Here is a 20,465-nt window from a genome sequence, read left to right as displayed (position 1 = left end):
TTCTGGCAGCAAAAATGACATGAGCCTGCCTATTTCCACTGACTGCCACATGCAGTAGGCATGTCTGAAACCATTTCAGCAGAGGACACATGTGGAACTATCTTGGAGACCCAAATTGCAATTGCACACATTGGACTTCTAAATAAAACCAATAGAACTTTATAGCAGAACACCTCTTATACTACTCTGTTACATGTCAAGTAAATATCACTCTTGCAAAACACCAGAGTATTAATTAAAAATTTAAAAACTACAATTGTCCCTATGAAAAGCCCACAATCTTCTGTTTTGCCCTTTGTAAAACATAACTAAAGCTCGTAACATTTGCTCTTGTGCACTTCCTGGGTTTGTGCATTTGCTCTTGTGCACCTGTCAGATTAGAAAAATTGGGGAGATAGGTGGAGCAGAAAAATACATCACAGGTGCATTCAGTCAAGCTCCAGTATGGATGATGGAATAACAGTGACTGTCCACAACTGGAAGAACAGACCTCGTAGTACTTCACATGCCAAATGCACATGACATAAATTGGTTATGAAGTCCCAGTTGTTTTAAGGGCCTTTTCTAGGGGGCCCTGTAACTTCATGACTCCCAGTACGTTTCTGAGCACAAGGTGCTGACCTACAAAGCCCTAAACAGCCTTGGCTCCATATACCTGAAGGAGCCCTATCGTCCAGCTCCAAGGACCTTCTGGCAGTTCCCACACTGAGAAACGAAGTTACAGGGAATTGGGTAGAGGGCCTTCTCAGCAGTGGTGCCCTCCCTGTGGCACACCCTCCCATCAGATGTCGAGATACAGAACAACACAGCTTTTAGAAGACTTCTAAAGGCAGCCATATATTGGGAAGTTTTTAATGTGTGATGTTTTACTATGTTTTTACATGTGTTGCATGCCGCCAAGAATGGCTGGGGAAACCAGAAGGTAGGATATAAAGAATAAAATTATTAAGAGGCAACATCAAAGAAAGATAACAGGCGAGGCAGCAGAATTAGCGAAGGGACTGCTGGAATAGGAAGCACAGCACTAGAGCACAACTAATGGGATAGGTTCCTTCTCTGGCCAAAGACTTGACAAACAGAGGGGTATTTCCTGTGCATCTAGCCAACTGCTAAATCTGCCCAATTATTTTCATTTCTATACCACCCTATACCCGAAGGTCTCAGGGTGGTTCACATGAAATATACAATATAAAATACATACAAAATACATAAAATCAAAATGCAATGCAAGCATTTGCTCCTTTGGGAGGAAGGGTGGAATATATAATAAAGCTGTATTAAAGCCCCATTGCTTGTAAACCTTTGAAATTAATGTTTTGTTGTAGTTGGCATGTAAAACAAGAGGTGTTCCATTTCATACCTATGAAGTTGTATTTGCCTCAAGCCTAGAGGGCTTCCTGGCAAAGACACTATTGCATGCTTAGAGGCTCACTTTTCTATCTTGCCTGCAACCACAGAAAAAGCATTCCCAGATTATGTGATAGTTTATTTAAGTGCTGGCGTGGATAATATTTGTTAAGCCTTGTAACAGCTGTAAAGAAGGCCTAACCTCAGGTTTGGAGCTAAGTTAAACTATTAAGTATGCCGTATCATGTTAAGGCTGCAATCCAATCCATGCTTACAACAGAGATGTGCTATCGGTGTCCATGGGATTTCTATATAAATAAAAGGTTAGACTGCATATGTTATACATAAACAGGTCAAATAGATGAGGAAATGCACTTCAGATCAGCAAATTATTACAGTATATTGAAAACTAGTATCCTTTTCTGAAGCAGAAATTCATATGCCAATTTGAAAATGACAAATACTGTATAGTTGAGGATAATGTGCTACAGTGCCTTTTGATTCCCCTTCTGAACCGAATATTACTATTCTGTGCTCTCATAGGTTTTGTAAGTACCCAACCACGAGCCCATCTCATGAATTAACTCTACAGCAACATTCTGTTAGAATAGTATCACAAATACCACTGAGCAACATGCTTGTTCTAAAGGTCTGCCATATGTTCCCCAGGAAAACAGAGATCCTATTGTCTACTGTTGCCTGTTGTCTACTTCTCACAAGTTTTTATGTGTGTGGTTTTTTAAAATAGTGTTTCCTTTATGCGTATACCTGTCTGTGAAACACTGTTGATACAACTTGTTCCCTGAATCTATGGTACCATTAAACATCACACCTATACTTCTCCCATGTTTTGAGAGGTGTGGGCTAGCCCAGAATCTCTCTTGGGCTGGATAGGAAGAAACTGCCAGAAGTCTTTGTCTCCCCTTTCATCTCGTATCATTCTGCGCATCACAGACAGCCACTCCATCCTTGGGCACCTTTGACAGCTGGATAGCCTTGAGATTCTGCTCCCCAAATATGTCAGTCTGATTATCCAGACACAGAACACTGGACAATGACACATCGGTCCCTGCCGTGATCACTCTCCTTTCAATATTCAGAGCTAAGAAATCTACATTCTGCTATCTGGTTTCTCGGTCATTTTTCTAAAACAATTTCCCCTTCAGAAGTAGAAAGTTTGGTTTTGGGTGTTTTGTTTTTGAACGGGCGAAAGGGTTATGGTTGTGAAAATCTTTTGGCCATAACTAAAAATGGTGTTGGGTACATCTGAAGCCAATTGAAATAAACAGGTTTAAGGACACGTAACTCTGGGTTGGATTGTTGCCCTCATTGTTGGATTGTATACACAATTTAAAAATGCCAGAGTCAATAATAACTTAGGCCTAAGCAGTACAGAAACAGCAGTCATTTCGGAGAGAAAGGTCAAGTTGCACAAGGGATGTGGTGAAGGTTTATCCTGGATGCAGCTTCATGGAGTACATGCTGGCTGCTGAAGAAGTCTATTGTGGCATCTGATGTAGAGCCTAGGACTCTTCTTTCCATAGGAAACTCTTTCTGTCTTCAAGCTCTGGTAAAGGGATGTTACCTAACACAAAGAATAAAATTGGCTGGAATTAAGTGCTTGTTAGTATAGGTTTGCTTTGACAGTGTAAGCCATTCTCTCTTACACCCAGAGTAAACATTTGTACCACCTAATACATAGTAAAACTTGCACTGGTATAAAACATGTATGCCTCAGTTACTGATGGTTAAGCAAAATGGGCTGACTAACACTTCTTTAGGGGTTATCGGAGCAACTCTGTTTCTTGGTAATTCCACAATTAGGTGTGTACAGTATGCATGCCTGGGATGGTGGTGGAGACAGAACAATAAGATACTGCATGCAGAGTTCTGCTTCCTGGGAATCTCAGCTTTAAAATCTAGTCCTTGTGTTGGCGAAACTGTGCTTGGGATGTAAGCAAGGCATTGTAAATCTACAAAAAGTAGAAGGGTTTCTGAGTAAGTTTCCCACAATGGCTAGGGGACACTACTACCCTGCACAGTTGCTTATCCAAATCAAGTACAGTGGTACCTCAGGTTAAGAACTTAATTTGTTCTGGAGGTCCGTTCTTAACCTGAAACTGTTCGTAACCTGAGGTACCACTTTAGCTAATGGGGCCTCCCGCTGCTGCTGCCGCTGCACCACCACCGCACAATTTCTGTTCTCATCCTGAAGCAAAGTTCTTAACCCAACGTACTATTTCTGGGTTAATGGAGTCTGTAACCTGAAGTGTCTGTAACCCGAGCTACAACTGTACTAGCAAAATTACTGTGCAGGACATCAAAAGCTGTGCAAATTCAACTGTTTATTTGCATAATTCAGGGTTGCTTGGGGGACCCCACGTTAAAAGACAGACTTGCTCTTAATCTCTCTTGTACATTAGCTGAATTGGAGATTGTCATTATTTAACTGAAATTGGTTAGGATGTGATTGTTAATAAACTCTGTCTAACACATGCTCTTAAACTTGGAAGAGGTCTAGAAATGTCAAAACTACAGCAAAGCCTTGACTGCATATCTGATGCAAGATAATACCTGGTGGAGCTACAAAATAGTCCTCAACGGTCTCCTTGGCTTTCTCCAGTAGCTCCTCTGCACAGTTGCCTTCTGTGACTTCATCTTCCCTGAGGTACAGATACCTGAGGAGAACAAATAATTATTCAACATTGTGGAGGTAGTTGGGATAAATACAGAATTGAAGCAGTTTACCACAATGCTTGTCACCTAAGGATCAGGCTACACCACCTGACCCCCCCCCCCCAAGGATTCAAGTGTGTTATTCTTTACTTCAAAAGCAATCAACATGATTTGTGGCAACAAGCCTTATGGGCTATCTTCTACACATTCTCTGAAGTTTATTTACTCTCTGTCTGGTTATGATGATGAGGAATAAGTGTTCACAGGAATATCCTGTACCAATTTCAGAAAAATTCAAGACTTTCCCTGCTGGACCAATAGGGAAAATTTTAACAGCTGATATGCAAGTGATCCTGATACTTACCTGTCTTCCAGTACTGAATCCATCGGCTCTACTCCATCTGTATTAACTGCATGGAGTTTTTCAGCAAATTCAATGGCTTTCTCCAAACGCTCCACACCTTCCTGATTCCGGAAATCAACAAGTGCCAGGCGCTCCAGGTGATCAAGCAATTCCAAAGTTACTTTTTTATTCTGGAAGAGGAAAAGTAATGCAATTAGATCCTGCAAAGAGATCCTCAGTAAATGATAACATAAAGCAACTTGTACAGAATCACATCTGTTTCTTTCTGAAAATCCTTTCCCCCCCCCTTTAAAATTAACATTTGGAAGGAAATTTGTATTGCAGTTTCTCTTGGCTTTATATACTTGTTGCTCTTTCTGTTGCTTCCAAGTATGTATACATGTTTTGAACTCCAGCGTCGATTGCATAAACTTGTTAAAAGCCCACAAAGCTGAAATACTTAAACAAGCCAAACTTTCCTGAATTCAGTAATAATTGGAACAGAGGACAGCATTTTACTTATATAAACAGTGAATACCAGAGAACATAGATCCTACTGGAAGGAAAGTAAGGGTATATTCCAACCATGCACAAGCCATAGGTTATGATATATGCACACACCCTCCACGCAGGTTCTGCTGACAGCAAAAACTGCAAGGTTTTTAGCAGGGGCAATTAGAATAAGATCTATTATTTGATTATTGATGTAAACCTCCAAAATGTATTTTGTATAGTTAAGTTTTTACCTCTATCTTCAGTACATTTTATTTTATTGCTATGGCTAATGTTTGATGCTGATTCTTCTGATCTGATCCTCCACCCAGGTAAGGAAGAGGCATGATCACAGTTCAATGGCATATTCCAGCCAGAAAAGGCACTCGAGCAGAGCCTGTGAGAGGCATGACATGGGCAGAATCTTGAGGACCTGATAGATCCAGAAGCCCGCAATCAGCCCCAGGGCCTGAGGTATTCCACCCTCTGATGTACGTGGAACATAGGAAGCGGCTTCACACACCTTTGGTCCGTCTAGCTCAGTATTGCTTACACTGACAGGCAATGACTCTCCAGGGTTTCAGACAAAGAGTCTCACCCAGCCCTAACTGGAGATGCCACTGGTGGTCGAACTGTCCTTCTGTATGCAATGCAGCTGCTATAGTCACTGAGCCATGGCTGCATGGTAATTATATGAAATACTGTAGGAAGAACCTTGTAAATCACCTTGAGCTCCTTGGAGGAAAGGTGGCCAACAAATGTAATTCATGCATCACTGTCATCACTACAATTTGAGAGCCCTTAGGCTAGATGTCCAAGAACCCACCAGTGACTGCTGGTTTTTGTTTTTGTAAGACCTCTACACACGCTCAGAAGCACTCTCTCCTATGTCACTTCCTCGTATTTCTGGGGACAAGCTCTGCTTAGGCGCCGCCGGGCCTTTTACTCACCCGGGGAGCCCCTGCTTCCCTAGGCGGCGCGGGGAGACCCCCTTCAGGAACTCCAGCCTGGGAGCAAAACCCCGCGCGGAAGACACGGGCGAGCCGCCGAGCCCACATGCCTTCCTCTCGCCCGGCGCTTCGGAAGCGCGTCGGCACGTAACCCCGCTTCCGTGCGCCAAAGGCGGAAGTCGCGCTTACTTCCGGGTTCGCGCTTGGAGGGTCGGTGCTGCGGTCGCCATGAACAGCGTCGGCGAGGCCTGCACGGAGATGAAGCGGGAGTACGACCAGTGCTTCAACCGCTGGTTCGCCGAGAAGTTCCTGAAGGGCGAGGGCGGCGACGGCAGCGGAGACCCCTGCGCCCAACTCTTCAAGCGCTACCAGCTCTGCGTCCAGGCAAGGGAGGGCATCTCTGAGCGCATGCAGAGGTCGGGGCGGCGGGGCTTGCGCTTCAGGCTTCGGCTGCATCTGCACCTCGCGTTTAAAGCGCTATTTCTTGCCTTTCTGTCTCACTTCATTTCCTCTAAGGAGCTGGAACATAGTCGCCTCCCCCCAATCTCATTTAATCCTCTTGGTGAGGTTGCGAGGCTGGGACTTCCTCAGGGTCACCCAAGTAAGCTCGATGGTCCAGTCCAGCCATAGCTGTCAACTTTTCCCTTTTCTCGCGAGGAATCCTATTCGGAATAAGGGAATTTCCCTTTTAAAAAGGGAAAAGTTGAGTCCAGCACTCTTGAACATAACGCCTAGCCAGCTCTCAAAACACATATCTGAACCGCTTAAAAGCCATGATAACACTGTGATGGTCACAGCTGAGAACTCTAGAAACCTCAGTATGTTCAGGGTGCTGCGGGCTGTTAGGAGATGCTTCTGCTTGCCTCATGTAGCTGCCATTCCCAGAGTCCCCTGTGATGGTGAAGACATTCTGGGAATTGTCGTTCCAGAAAGGGAATTCGGTGGTCTCTTAACAAATCTGAGAGTCAGCGTGGTTTAGTGGTTAGCAAATCAGACTACCAGGACCTGGGAGAACAAGGTTCAAATCCCCATTGGGTCAGGAAGGTCATTGGATGTACCTTGAGGCCAGTCACTCCCTCTCAGCCTAACCGATCTCTTGGGTTGTTGTGTGGATCAAATGAGGAAGGGGAGAATTCTGCGCACCACTTTGAGCTCCTTCGAGAAATAGGTGGGGTAGAAATGCAAATTTTAAAATAAAAAACCCAGCACCCTTGACAAACTACAGTTCCCAGGATTCTTTGGGGGAAGTCATGGTCCTTTAAAGTGGTATGATACTTCTTTAAATGCAAGATGTGGCTCTCATCTCTGTTAGGTTAGGGGACCTCAGGCAGGGTGTGCTTGGTGGTGGTCAGTGGGGGAGGGCGTGCAGGTCTTCCTTTAAGTGAAGTCAGACAAGACCTGCCCATATTTTTCTGTGTATAAGATGCCCTAACTTTTTCGTTAAAAAACCTAATCTTATACACGGAAAAATACGGTACTTTGCATGGGTTGCAGAGAGAGAAAATGGGGAGCATGTGTTTACGAACAGAAAAACACTTGCTTTTGCACTGTAGAAAAAAATGTGGTAGTAGTTTGAGTAGTCTCCAGATGTTTTGGACTACAGCCACACCAATTGCAGCTGATGGGAGTTGTCCCGAACATCTGGAAGGTGACAGATTGTCAAAGACTGCACTATGGACTGTTGTCTCGTGCTGATGGGAGTTGTGGTCCAGGACTTCTGGAGGCTACCGGGTTGGCCAAGCCTGGTCTATGTTTTACGAGTTCCACATTCTGTGGTATATGATTCTAATCTTTTCCCCCCTGTGTCTAAATACACTTTTTTTCTATTGAGACAATTAAGTAAAGTGACTGGGGCTTATGAGAATTGTAGTCCAAAACATCTGGAGGGCACTAGAGTAGCGCAATCTAGGTTGGACTAGGGCTGGGTTGATCCAAGTTCAAGTGCGCACCGACCCCTCTTGCTCTCCAGGCTTCAGCAAAAGCCTGCATTCACCCCTTCATTTTTGGAGGGGGAAAAGTGCGTCCTATAGGGCGAAAAATACGGTAGGTGGTTGGTAATGTATCTGCCATGCAACAAGTTTCGGCTAGCACAGCTGTTGCACTGGATTTCTCTGTTGTGGAGCATTAATTCTCACCCTTGCACTAGTGGGCAGAGAATGCTGAATTCAGCGCTTTGTGTGTTTTTTTATAATTTGGTTACTTTTTAGACCATATTTGTAAATATTAAAATATGCTTGCCTTTTTGCTTCTTCCAGAAAGCTATTAAGGAGAAAGACATCCCCATTGAAGGACTGGAATTCATGGGCCCCAGCAAAGGGAAGTCGGAAAACTCTTCTTGACCATGATGGTCACAGAAAAATATATTCTGAACCCACACCGGCATGCTAAATCTAGTTGGCTGCTGGACAAGGACTCTAGCTATGTTGTCCATGGGGATGGAGAAATTCAAGGACTGTTCAGCCCATGATCACTAACATCTGCCTCATTAATCTAGTAGCAAGCTTTATATCTACTGACGTATTGTGGGTTTTATCATGTGCAGAGTGGGATTCTCCCGATTTACAACTGAATGTATTTCTAACAAAGGAGTTGGGAAGAAATTCATGCCTGGTTTTTGATCAAGTTGTTTTTATTTATGTAAATCTTAACTGCAACTGTTAAAATGAATGTCAGTGTCAATCTCATACATTAATCAATGTGTTCTGTTGGGATTTTACTTTCTGTTTGTCAATTCCACTTCTAGTGGTAGCAGAGAATTCCACTTGGGCTGTAAGTTAAACCTAACGTTAAAGGATACCATATTCAGTGAAATACTGCTGGAGAGATACTGTGCCTCTGAGGAAGTTGGCCTCGTTCTGTGTCTGTTTGTTCAGCTATTCCAAGAAGCCCAGGCCAGATGTAGAAGTTTAAAGGGTACAATGCTTTCTATTTACCAAAGGGAGGAAAGGTTTCAACTTCAGCACAGTGTTGTTGGGATTGACCTCAAAAACTTGAAATCTGTCTACAGCATAAGATGGATGTGCAAAAGGTGGGTCTCCATTTCACTTGGCCAAAGTCAGGTTATTAAAATGAGCCAGCATTGTTTTAACTTGTTGCCTGATTTATAAACCTGTAGGAGGAAATCTAGAATTGAAACAAGTTGGTAGCTGACATCAACAAGCATCTAGTGTCATACAATCTTACCATAGTAGCTAAAATGCATTGGTGTTCGTTCAGAGGCAGCTGGATCGAAACTCCTCAAAACCAGGAAACGGACAGCTCTGTATGTGAAGCTTTTTTAAGTTTGTTATGTGATGGCCTGACACCCATCTCTTACAACCTTGACAAGTCTAGTTTCTTAAGCAAAAGGATTTCAGTATAACATTAATAAGAAGTGTAGACACCCCCCCCCCACATGCACATTGTTAATGGACTTTAGGGGCATAGCAAATGGGCTTCTCAACCCCATCTATTAAATCTGCATTTATTTTAATTTTTCCTAAACCAGCAGCATTTTTAAAAAGAAAAATGCAGTTTGTTTCATATTAAAAGGACTGAATTCAATAGTTGGGTCACCTGCACAACCCCACAGAGAATTCTACAACCAACTTCTTGCAGCCCTGTTGTCAGTGGTTGGAAATGTTCTTGCAACAGAAAGTGCCTTCTGATATGATGAATCAGCTGTATGCATTCTGCTGTGTGCAATAACAATTAAACAAGAATAAAAAAAATAAAACTGTAGTGGCCTTTTACTTTGTGTAGCACTGCTTCGGAGTATCATAGGTGGACAGCATGTGGACAGCTTACACCACTGGTGCTCTTCCCTGAACTAGGGAAGATACTTGCTGTGTAAGTAGCTAAGATACCAGCTGTGAATGTCAGAGCTCAAGTCTTGCCTGCCTCTGCCATCCATTCAGTTCAATGGCCTCAGACAAATCTCCACCTCAGTCAACGCAGCTGCAACAGAGCTACTGGTCTGTCTTAATAGGTATTGCCTCAGGCAAATCTCTATCTCAGCCAAGGCAGCAGCAAAGGAGCTACTGGTCTGTCTTAATAGGTATGTATATAGAGCACTATGTAAAATTCCAATAATTACCAATTCATTTAGTCACATAATCTTTTAAGTATGTAGGCCTCCTCAGTATTGGAGGTTGTGATTAGTGCATAAACCCACCATTAGGAGAACCCTGGGCTCCTTCACCGGAGGTACTAGCCCTCCTCTAACATAAGCTGGATAAGAATGTGTTTTGGGTTGCAAAAATAATAATATTTACTTCCATGAAAATTTTAACCTAAACTAACGCATAAGAAATACAGTGGTTAAGAATCAGAATGCAAGCAACAAATGTGGCTGTTCTCTGCTTTTCTCATCCCTTTGCACAATACAGAGAAAATTTATCACTTCATTTCATAACATAATCTGCTCAAACATGAAAGAATATAAGGAAACCATACAGTGGTTCATGTTCCCATTTCCCCACTGCTGTTCAAGTTGTCTTAAACCAAAATTGTAGCTTCCCTAGGATAGTTAAGAAAAATCACAGAAAAACTTGGTTGAAAGTGTTTTCTTTTTAATGTGACCTCTGGAACAATACATTCTGCTAGAGGTCAGAACTTCATCATTTCATAGTATAAGGAATGGAGAGCACTGCTGGTCCCAACGTGGGTCTTGGTCCAGCTACCTTAAATGGTCCACATGGCTGGCATGATGCAATTGCTTAATGGTCATCTTCATAGCCAGTTGGCAGAGCGTTAACATGGGGGTTGTGGAAGAAAGTATGGTTCCCATCACCCCATGGGAAGGGCTATAGAAAGAAGAGATTAAAGTTTTTAGCAAGCTACAAAGCAGGAATTCAACTACTTATAACAGCTTATAAATGAAAAAGGCACAGTAGATTATTTAAAAAAGCAATTATTCTGAAAATGATGCTTGAAAAGCACTAATTAGCACCAAACAGGAGGCTAGATCAGAAGTCACTGCTACAGAGCAGGGACAACTTGGAAACAGTAGTTTCAGAGTTACCGGTGACTCAAAGCAGATTACAATTAAATACAAACTACCAGCAAAACCGAGAGACAGAAGACAGAGCTGACACTAAATTATAAAAGATAACGGCTCTTTCAGTCAACACCACTCCCTGAATTGGCTACACTGAACATGGTAACCTATCCCAGAGCTTAGGAGCCCCTCCTAGAAGATTCCTCTTAGCCATGGTTATTAGACCGTCTGGAGGGCCTCAGGTTGGGGACAACTGAGTTAAACTAAAGGCTTAAAATGACAACTGTATTGAATTGTAGATTCATAGAATCATGGAGCTGAAAGAGTCTCAGGGTCATCTTTTTAGCCCAACCTCCTGCAATGCAGGAATCTCAACTAAAGCAGCCATGATGGAAATTAGAGCTCTTTATCTTTAGGTATGTACATCCCACCCTGTTCAGACCAGTGGCTGGGACAAAGTCACATGGGTGGGCCCCAGGCAATGACCCAACAGGGCCATTTTAGTAGCTATTGGGACATTTAGAAAAAACAAAACACACATATATTTCAAATGCACTTTAAAAATGTTTTAGTGTAAAATAAAAGATAGATAACAAAATAAAATAAAGTGGGACTAAAATGGCACCGGCTATGGGGTGAAGGGCAGGGTGAAGGGCAGGGCACATCTCAGGCTGGTGGGATCCACTTCATTTTTCATTGGGCACCCCAAGATCAACTGGCCAGAGCTGGGTGCAAGAAGACCTAGCAGACAGAATCAAACAATGCAGGGTTTTTTTTTGGGGGGGGGGGGGGAGACAGTCTGTCTTTGCTTTTTAAGTTGATCTTTAACATTGCCATTTTTTCAGCTACTTTTTTAAAATGAAATACAGCTTTTGCACTAACATTTACTACCTTTCTCTACTATATATAATTTTGGAAAGTGGCTTGCCTCTTGAGATCTCATCATCAACCTATCTAGCATGACGGATCCCAAGGTGGGGGAATAGCATGTTTAGATACCACGGGATGCAGCTTTGCATCCAGATGGGAGGGCTGAACCTTTCTAAACTGCACTGATTTGGAAACCTCTTAAGGCATCATCATCCAGTTTGGTGCCATCTCCTTGTTAAGTGGTCCAACTAAATAAAGAACAAGACTTGCTTGTGGACAGGTTTGAGTCCCAATACCTTGGTCCGGAGGCGCAGATGGGCATAAGGAATGAACTCTGGCCTTTCATGTTCTTGCTGAGACTTCAGGTAGCAGTTCAGCATACACACAGCAACTCCAGGCAAAGCAACCACGAAGGACAGGATCTTCCACATGCGAGCTAATGGAAAGAATTCACACACAAGCAGAAACTGATTGGTTGCCCTGTTTTTTTGGTTTTTTTTTGCAAAGGGAAAAAAAAGCACAGGACTGATAAAATTAATCCCTGAATGTCAGCTTCTTTATAATGGGATCCCTCCTCTCAACTGGCCAATAACTTAAGCAGTGTGTTTCAGAACAGTTTGCAGGCACTTATGGTTGGCGGGGGTGGGGAGTAAGGAAAAATAAAAGAACCTCAGCTTAAATTGTGCTCTTTTTAGAGTATGAATGTAAGAAGAACCTAGTTGAATTAGATCACAGGCATTGTGTTATCAAAGCAACCAACTAGATTTCTCTGGGAAGCCCGAAGGCAGGACCAGAGTACAATGCTCACCCCCAGCAATCATTATTCAGAGCTATATTGCCTCCAATACTGGGGAATAGCAACCAGAGCTAGTAGTCATTAATAGCCTTATCCTTCACTGACTTGCCTAAACCAGGCTCCTCAACCTTGTGCCCTCCAGATGTTGCTGGGCAGGGTGGGCCTTTGGTCTGATCTTTGGTCTGATGGGTGGGCCTTTGGTCTGATGGGTCTGATCTTTGGTCTGATGGGGGACGCGGGTGGCGCTGTGGGTAAAAGCCTCAGCGCCTAGGGCTTGCCAATCGAAAGGTTGGCGGTTCGAATCCCCGTGGCGGGGTGCGCTCCCGTTGCTCGGTCCCAGCGCCTGCCAACCTAGCAGTTCGAAAGCACCTCCGGGTGCAAGTAGATAAATAGGGACCGCTTACTGGCGGGAAGGTAAACGGCGTTCCGTGTGCTGCGCTGGCTCGCCAGATGCGGCTTTGTCACGCTGGCCACGTGACCCGGAAGTGTCTCCGGACAGCGCTGGCCCCCGGCTTCTTAAGTGAGATGGGCGCACAACCCTAGAGTCTGTCAAGACTGGCCCATATGGGCAGGGGTACCTTTACCTTTTAGCAGCTAGGACTGGGTGATATATCAATATATAATCCAAAAGTGGTTTGAAGTCCATATTGTGATATCGGTTTCATAATTTCTGACCTGACAAAATATCGCAAATCAGTGTGTGTGCGTGTGTGTCTCCACTATGCAAAAATCACATTTCTGGGGAAAACCGTGAAGCCAGCCAATGCTCTTGATTCCTGCAGCCCGTTAAGTCTGCCAACTCAGCTCTCCCCTGCCTCCTACAGGGAGCAGCGAGTCACAATAGCAGTCCTTCTCTGTTGCCAGCACTAAGCAACAAGTAGACTGCTTCTGACCTTGTAGGCCCTATTTAGCGGCCACCAGAAAGAACGTAGGCCAGTGGCAGGGCAACAGCTTTACATACAAAAGGTCCTGGGTTCCATCCCAGATAAGGATTGAATCCTATCTCCAGATATGGCTGGGGAAGACTCCCTTCTTGAAACCCTGGAGAGATGCTGCCAGTCCGTGTAGGCAATGCTTGGCTAGATGGACCAATGGCCCGACTCGGTATAAGGCAGCTTCCTATGATCCTTTTAGGAAAGCAGGCACGCGAAAGCTCATACCAATAACTAACTTAGTTGGTCTCGAAGATGCTACTGGAAGGAATAACTAACTTAGCTGGTCTCTATGCTGCTACTGGAAAGAATTTTTTTAAAAACAAATATTTTGTTTCGACTACAGCAGACCAACACGGCTTTGTTGTTGTTTAGTCGTGTCCGACTCTTTGTGACCCCATGGACCAGAGCACGCCAGGCACTCCTGTCTTCCACTGCTTCCTGCAGTTTGGTCAAACTCATGCTGGTAGCTTTGAGAACACTATCCAACCATCTCATCCTCATCTCATCCTTCTTATTGTGCCCTCCATCTTTCCCAACATCAGGGTCTTTTCCAGGGAGTCTTCTCTTCTCATGAGGTGGCCAAAGTATTGGAGCCTCAGCTTCAGGATCTGTCCTTCCAGTGAGCACTCAGGGCTGATTTCCTTCAGAATGGAGAGGTTTGATCTTCTTGCAGTCCATGGGACTCTCAAGAGTCTCCTCCAGCACCATAATTCAAAAGCATCAATTATTCGACGATCGGCCTTCTTTATGGTCCAGCTCTCACTTCCATACATCACTACTGGGAAAACCATGGCTTTAACTATACGGGCCTTTGTTGGCAAGGTGATGTCTCTGCTTTGTAACTAGCTTTCTGCATAAGGTTGGGAATAGATTCCCAGCCTGGAACCCAGGAGAGCTGCCAGTACGTGTAGACAGTACCAAGCCAAATGGACCAGGGACCTGGCTCGGCACAAGGCAGCTTCCTTTGTTCGGTGCCCAGAGGCGGCCTTGTCCCCCTCCCCCCCCCCCCCGCCCGCTCTCCTTCTTGGCGGCGCCGGCAGGACCGCCCTCTTCCCCGCAAGGTCACCCGATCACAGGCCCCACTTACTGGACCCGGCCTCGCCGTGGCCCGACGCCGCTGCCGCCGAGAGGAGCCGCTTCAGCCCGGCCCGCGGAGTTGGAGCCACCAGCTGCCGGGAGGCCTTCCCGAGCACGACCGCTGCCGCCGTCGCCATGTCGCCGCCTCTTCTCGACTAGAAGACTTCGGTCGCTCTCTCGGTGCCGGAAGCGGATGTAAGGAGACGGAGAGCGGGCGCTTGCTAATGACGTCAGCACCAGGGGGAGCGATGGGAGACATAGCGCAGCGGGCGTGCCTCCAACATAGACTTGTAAGGGATAGATTCACGCACACAGGACTCACTTCCGGGTTGCTTGGGGCAGACGTGGGAGCTGCTGGTTTACAGCAATGACGGAATCTAGCATTTTAGGCTGCCATCCTAAATCCGCTTGAATTCCCCATTTAATTTAATAGATTATTTAGGGTTGTGTTTGCTGCCTGCTGTTTCTGATTCAGTTGTTATCTAATGTGTGTGGGGAGGAAAGAGTTCTGTTGTTTGGTTTGGAGATTTTAACTTTTAAAAGTGCAAACTGGGCAAAAGCAGGCTTCAGATTGCCATTGGGAGCTAGACAGATCTTGCTTCAGCCGCAGGGGTACTTTTGAATGGGGGATTTGTGGGTGGCCCACTGATACTCCTGTGGATCAGGCGAACAATTTGCAATTAGTTCTGTTCAGAATTATCCATACAGCTTAATTACCAAATGGAAATATTACCAAATGGAAAACCAAATTACCAAATGAGATAAGTAAAAAAATTGTCCAGTAGCACCTTAGAGACCAACTAAGTTTGTTCTGGGTATAAGCCTTCGTGTGCTTATCATGACCTAGCAACCCAGTGGAACACAGCCGGCAGAAAGGGTGGTGAAAGTTGAATTCCTCTAACTTGATCCTGAGCAGATTCTGGAATAGGGACAACTTAAGCTGGTGTGATCTATGTCATCATAAATTCTGCCAACTTTCTAGAGTTAGGATTGTTCTGTTATGCACACAAAAGATTATACCTAGAACAAATTTAGTTTGTCTCTAAGGTGCTACTGGACAATTTTTTAAATTTATTTTGACTGCGTCAGACCAACATGGCTACCTACCTGGATCTCAAATGAGATAAGGTTATTTATGTATGCAACAACTGCAGCCCATGTTTTGTTAGCCGAATAATGGAAAGCGAGGTCCCAACCAAATGGAATAATGGAGTGAGTCCCAACCAAAGAAGTATGGCAACTTAAGTTGACAGAATATGTGCAACTTGCAGACTTAACATATAGAATAAGAGAACAAGAAGACCATCTGTTTTAAGAAGATTGGAAAAAGTTTATTGACTATATGGAAAATAATTGTACATAGCTGACAACGTTGGCAGCATTAAGATAAATTCAACAGTGTAAAATAAGTAAATTTTGAAGGATGCCATAATGGAAAGCTGATTGGTATTGTTTTTCTAAAATATGCAGGGATTTAAGATATGTAAAATGAACCATAGTAAGAGAAGAAGGGAAGTCACTGATACTTCAAGGATGTAAAATAAGTATTTGAAATTGTAAAACGGAAAACTTAATAAAAATTATTTTAAAAAAGAAAACCAAATTACCCCAAAAGCTTGCTGGAGGTGCTATTGAGGTTGCTGGATATATTAATTTTATGAATCTGGGAACTAGTTTGATAAAGCTGCTGAGAATTGCAGCTCTGTGAGACTACAGTTCCCAGGATTCTTGGGGAGAGGAAGTCATGTGCTTTAGGTGTGGAGCTGCTGTGTAAACCTAGTTTCATGGATATTTACTGCTGGTGTGACCCTTTGACCAAAGAATACAGAGAAGAGCTCCTCCTAGCTTATAGCAGTAATAGATCCTGGAAAGATTAAAGCAGATCCTCAATACAGACCTGGAGCATGGCTTGTGAGTAGAAGAGGAAAAACTGGCTTGTGGAAAAGGAAATAGACACTGGGCTCTGAAAACCATTTCAGCAGTGGAGGCTTGTCTGTTAGACTCAATGTAGTAAGTGACACTTTCTAGCCATGTTTACCTAAGTATATAAACCCCATTGGATTAAGCAGGAGGACCAATTATTTCTGAGTACGTATAAATGATTATAGTTAGGCTATTAAAATCACCTGTAGGATGGGCATAGGTAGGAGGACAAAGATGCCCGTCTGTGTACATCTCTTGTTTTCTCCTCTCTTGGGGCTGGCAGTTTCCACTTGACAACAGCGATATGATGGCCACCAATTTGGTTAACTTTAAAAGGGGGTTAGACAAATTCCTGTAAGGGAGGGGGGCACAGTTCGGTGGTAGAGCATCTGCCCTGCCTGCAGAAGACTCCACGTTTGATCCCCAATTGCATCTCCAGGTAGGACTGGGAGAGACTCTCATCTGAAACTCTGAAGAGCCACTGCCAGACAGTATTTACAGAACTGAGCTAGATGTGCAAGTAGATAAATAGGTACCGCTCCGGCGGGAAGGTAAATGGCGTTTCCGTGCGCTGCTCTGGTTTGCCTGAAGTGGCTTAGTCATGCTGGCCACATGACCCGGAAGCTGTACGCCGGCTCCCTCGGCCAATAAAGTGAGTCGGCCACAACTGGACCTAATGGTCAGGGGTACCTTTACCTTTACTGAGCTAGATGATCCATTGGTATGACTCAGGAAAAAGCAGTTTCTTGCATGTCCACATACAAACAGATGCATCCCAGTTTGGCCAGGCTTTCCTTTAAATGATCAGGCCTTCCACCCTGTTGTCCAGCGGCCAAACCTCCCCATCATAGTGTCCTGCACTGCTGGGCGTGGTGCTGTATTCTTCAAATGAAAAAATGGTGTGGGTCTGATCCTCTGGTCTGATCCAGCAGAGATCTTATGCTCAAAAGTGAGTAGAGCCACAGAGGTGGCTTTTACAAGAATCTTATATTCCATCCACACAAAAGCCAGGGTTTTCTTCCACCTCATCTGTCCACCAGGCAAGCATGGGAGATAACATCACTCAAGGGAGGTGTAGGGCAGGGTCAGTGAGGGGTTTCGCTGGGGAGAGTTCATTAGGCAAGACAGAGAGACATGGAGGGCCACATTCCATGCCCAGTGGCTTCCCTCCACTGGCCTAACATAACAAACAAGGCATTGCTAACATTTTAGGCGAACAGCTCTGGAGAAACCGCCATCAAGTCCTGAAAGGTGGATAAATCATTGGTAGTACTTGACAGTTCCACGGGGAGGCAGGCTGAGCTTTCTACCGGTGGCTGACCCTGGAGATGGGATGCCCAGGCGACTGTTTCACATCTCAAAACGTGCATTTTCTAGGCGGGAATGTAGATCCGCTCTAATCATGTAATTTACAGGGTCATTGTGCGGATAAAATGGGATAGACCCCATGAATACCACCCTGATCTCCTTGGAGACATGCCAATGTCATAAATGGAATAAATAAAATCCCTTCCCTGCAAATCCACCACAAATTAGGCCCTGGGACCCCAAAGGACTTCAGATGCATTTTATTAATTAAGATGTTTTGCAAACACACTACAGTGGTACCTCGGGTTAAGTACCTAATTTGTTCCGGAGGTCCGTACTTAACCTGAAACTGTTCTTAACCTGAAGCACTATTTCTGGGTTAGCGGAGTCTGTAACCTGAAGCGTATGTAACCTGAAGCGTATGTAACCTGAGGTACCACCGTATACCTTTTAAAGCAAATTCCTTTCTGGCCAAGAATTCTGGGAACTGCAGTTCCTTAAGTCTTGCTGGAAATTGAGAAGCAGCGGAGGCTGGTTTTGTGAGGCACTGCCCCCACCAACCTCAGCCTTTTACTTGTCTGCCTTCTTACTGATGAAGCAGGTGCCACTAGCGACCAGCTTCCTCCTTCTTAGTCTCTGTGTTGCCCTTGCAGAACTCAGCAGGGATGGGGAGAAAACCAGAACTGAGTTGGCTCTGGCACCACCTACTGTTGGGCTCCCAGTGGGCACCAGCTTCCAGTGGTGAGAGATAAAACTACAGCACGCAGAATCTTTGAGGGAAAGAATGTGGCTCTGAATGCATTTCATAGGGGGTGGAAACAGAGAATGGTAGAGTTAGAAGGGACCCCTAGAGTCATCTAGTCCAACCCCCTGCAATGCAGGAATCACAGCTCAATATTCCCTGATAGATGGTCATCCTGCCTCTGTTTAAAAACCTCCAATGAAGGAGATTCCATCACCTTCCAAGGTGGTCCATTCTGCTGCCCAACAGCTCTTAGAAAGTTCTTCCTAGTCTTTCGTTGGACTCTCCTTTGTTGTCACTTGAATCCACTCGTTCTGTTTTCTGGAACAGCAGCGAAAACAAGCTTGCTCCATCTTGCATGTGACAGTCCTTCAACTATTTGAAGGTGGCCCCTCCAGAAGAGGAGATGATAGATAGATAGATAGATAGATAGATAGATAGATAGATAGATGATAGATGATGATAGATAGATAGATAGATAGATAGATAGATGATAGATAGATAGATAGATAGATAGATAGATAGATAGATAGATAGATAGATAGATAGATGATAGATAGATAGATATTTGTGTGTGTACTCATTATACCTTTAAATTATTATTATTCATTCCTTTTCTATATCACTTTATATTTTTAGGGGGGGAATCTCAAAGCAGTTTACGTTAAAACATCAAATAAAACAACCCAGAATAAAACATTATTGAAGAAAGTAAAATATAAATTATACATTCAAAGCAACGGGAAACTAAAACATGATCTTAAAGTTTTCAGGATCTAACATTACAAAGGAGGTCAGCTACAGAATGCACATTTTAACGCAGCAAAGTTAACCCACATATGGGAAACATTACTAAACAAAGTTAAATATAAAATGCACATTTAAAGCAGCATAATTATCAAGCGAATAAGCATAGAACATACAGGTACATGCTTCTGCTGGGAGGGCTGTGTCTGTAGAAGCTCAGGCTCAATGACTTGAGTCTGCACTAAGAGACAAGATGGTATCTGGCCTCTTCAGCAGCCTCAGCTTTTGTAGTTGGAGTCAGTCAGGGCCCCGCCTCCAGAACTCACAGCCAAGAGGGTATAGACTCAATTCCACCCACTGCATGCTCTGATAGGCATCAGGTTGGCTACTGTGAGAACAGGATGCTGGACTAGATGGGTCTCTGGCCTGATCCAGCTGAAGGGCTCTTCTTGTGGTCTTACGTTCCTCTGTTTCTGAGCTTGCTTGCAAATCTGAACACAGCTCTCACTTGGAATGAGGCCTTTTATGGTTTCTGAAAAGTCCTATCTTATACTGTAGAAGAAGATGCCTATGAAACATGTATTATGCAGATGAATGCATGTTTTTCATGTTTTAAAGGGTGCGTTTTAATTGCGCAGAATGTGGATTTTATCGGTGCGCAATTCTTTTTTTCCTTCTTTTTAAGTATCTACCCAGAAGGTGAGATGGAAGGGACCTAAGCCTTGGTGCCCATGAGAAATGGGACAAATTCTGAGCCGTTCAGTCCACCCTTGGATGCTGCAAACTCTTGCATCACTTTAAACACTGAAAAAACCCCTGCTTGCCTCCTTTCCATAGACGTTCACTGGCCAGTCCTGGCTGAGCAGCAGCAGAGACAATGATGGGACAAAAGAGAAGATTTGCCCCATTCTTTTCTTGCCTGTCTCCAGCCTCCTCCATCCCTTCAGATCTTGCCCTGCCCCTCCCCTTCTTTTTACAGGGACCCCCATCCATCTACACCGCAAGGCAGAGGGCAGGGGGTGGGGAGGAATGCCATTGTCCTGTCTTCTAGGAATGATCTGGAAGCTCAGTCTATGCAAATCTTCAGTTGAAGACCCTGGGAACTGGGCCTCTGGGGGATGGGTTTAGCTATGGGGTCTGGGGGAGGGGGAGATGTTTGGCGATCTCTTAGCAGCCCAATGCAGTATCAGTTCAGTAGGCAGGGAATTCCTTCTCCTTTCTCTTGTTTCCTTGGAAGGAAGGACAGCATGATACCATATGTTGTGTGTGCATCCTCCGACA

The 20,465-nt window shown here is 44.4% G+C and overlaps 2 protein-coding genes across 2 annotated transcripts; one reads left to right on the top strand and one right to left on the bottom strand.

The window, feature by feature from the left end:
• Positions 1 to 5,973: 5,973 nt before the first annotated feature.
• TRIAP1 (TP53 regulated inhibitor of apoptosis 1) lies at positions 5,974 to 9,528 on the top strand. The gene is made up of 2 exons (XM_028711139.2): positions 5,974 to 6,192; positions 8,064 to 9,528. Exons 1-2 carry the CDS (start codon positions 6,037 to 6,039, stop codon positions 8,145 to 8,147), a joined length of 240 nt encoding a protein of 79 aa, XP_028566972.1. The 5' UTR covers positions 5,974 to 6,036; the 3' UTR covers positions 8,148 to 9,528.
• Positions 9,529 to 10,341: 813 nt separating this feature from the next.
• On the bottom strand, positions 10,342 to 14,664 carry COX6A1 (cytochrome c oxidase subunit 6A1). The gene is made up of 3 exons (XM_028711140.2): positions 14,475 to 14,664; positions 11,953 to 12,092; positions 10,342 to 10,592 (listed from the first exon to the last, which is right to left on the bottom strand). The coding sequence occupies exons 1-3, from the start codon at positions 14,599 to 14,601 to the stop codon at positions 10,506 to 10,508; spliced, it is 354 nt and encodes a 117-aa protein (XP_028566973.1). The 5' UTR covers positions 14,602 to 14,664; the 3' UTR covers positions 10,342 to 10,505.
• Between the last annotated feature and the right edge of the window lie 5,801 nt (positions 14,665 to 20,465).

The sequence above is a fragment of the Podarcis muralis genome, chromosome 16 (assembly GCF_964188315.1).
Source record: "Podarcis muralis chromosome 16, rPodMur119.hap1.1, whole genome shotgun sequence".
NCBI lineage: Eukaryota > Metazoa > Chordata > Lepidosauria > Squamata > Lacertidae > Podarcis > Podarcis muralis.
Note: the sequence above shows the minus strand (reverse complement) of the source record. Positions and strands in the feature narration are given on the sequence as shown.

What these genes read in the sequence shown, in the direction of transcription:
- COX6A1 (XM_028711140.2), bottom strand. Translation starts at nt 14,601, where the DNA reads ATGGCGACGGCGGCAGCGGTCGTGCTCGGGAAGGCCTCCCGGCAGCTG. An exon ending in CCACGGCGAGGCCGGGTCCA is followed by an intron (nt 12,093 to 14,474) that starts GTAAGTGGGGCC and finishes TCTTTCCATTAG; the next exon opens with CTCGCATGTGGAAGATCCTG. An exon ending in ATCTGCGCCTCCGGACCAAG is followed by an intron (nt 10,593 to 11,952) that starts GTATTGGGACTC and finishes TTCTTTCTATAG; the next exon opens with CCCTTCCCATGGGGTGATGG.
- TRIAP1 (XM_028711139.2), top strand. Translation starts at nt 6,037, where the DNA reads ATGAACAGCGTCGGCGAGGCCTGCACGGAGATGAAGCGGGAGTACGAC. An exon ending in GCTACCAGCTCTGCGTCCAG is followed by an intron (nt 6,193 to 8,063) that starts GCAAGGGAGGGC and finishes TGCTTCTTCCAG; the next exon opens with AAAGCTATTAAGGAGAAAGA.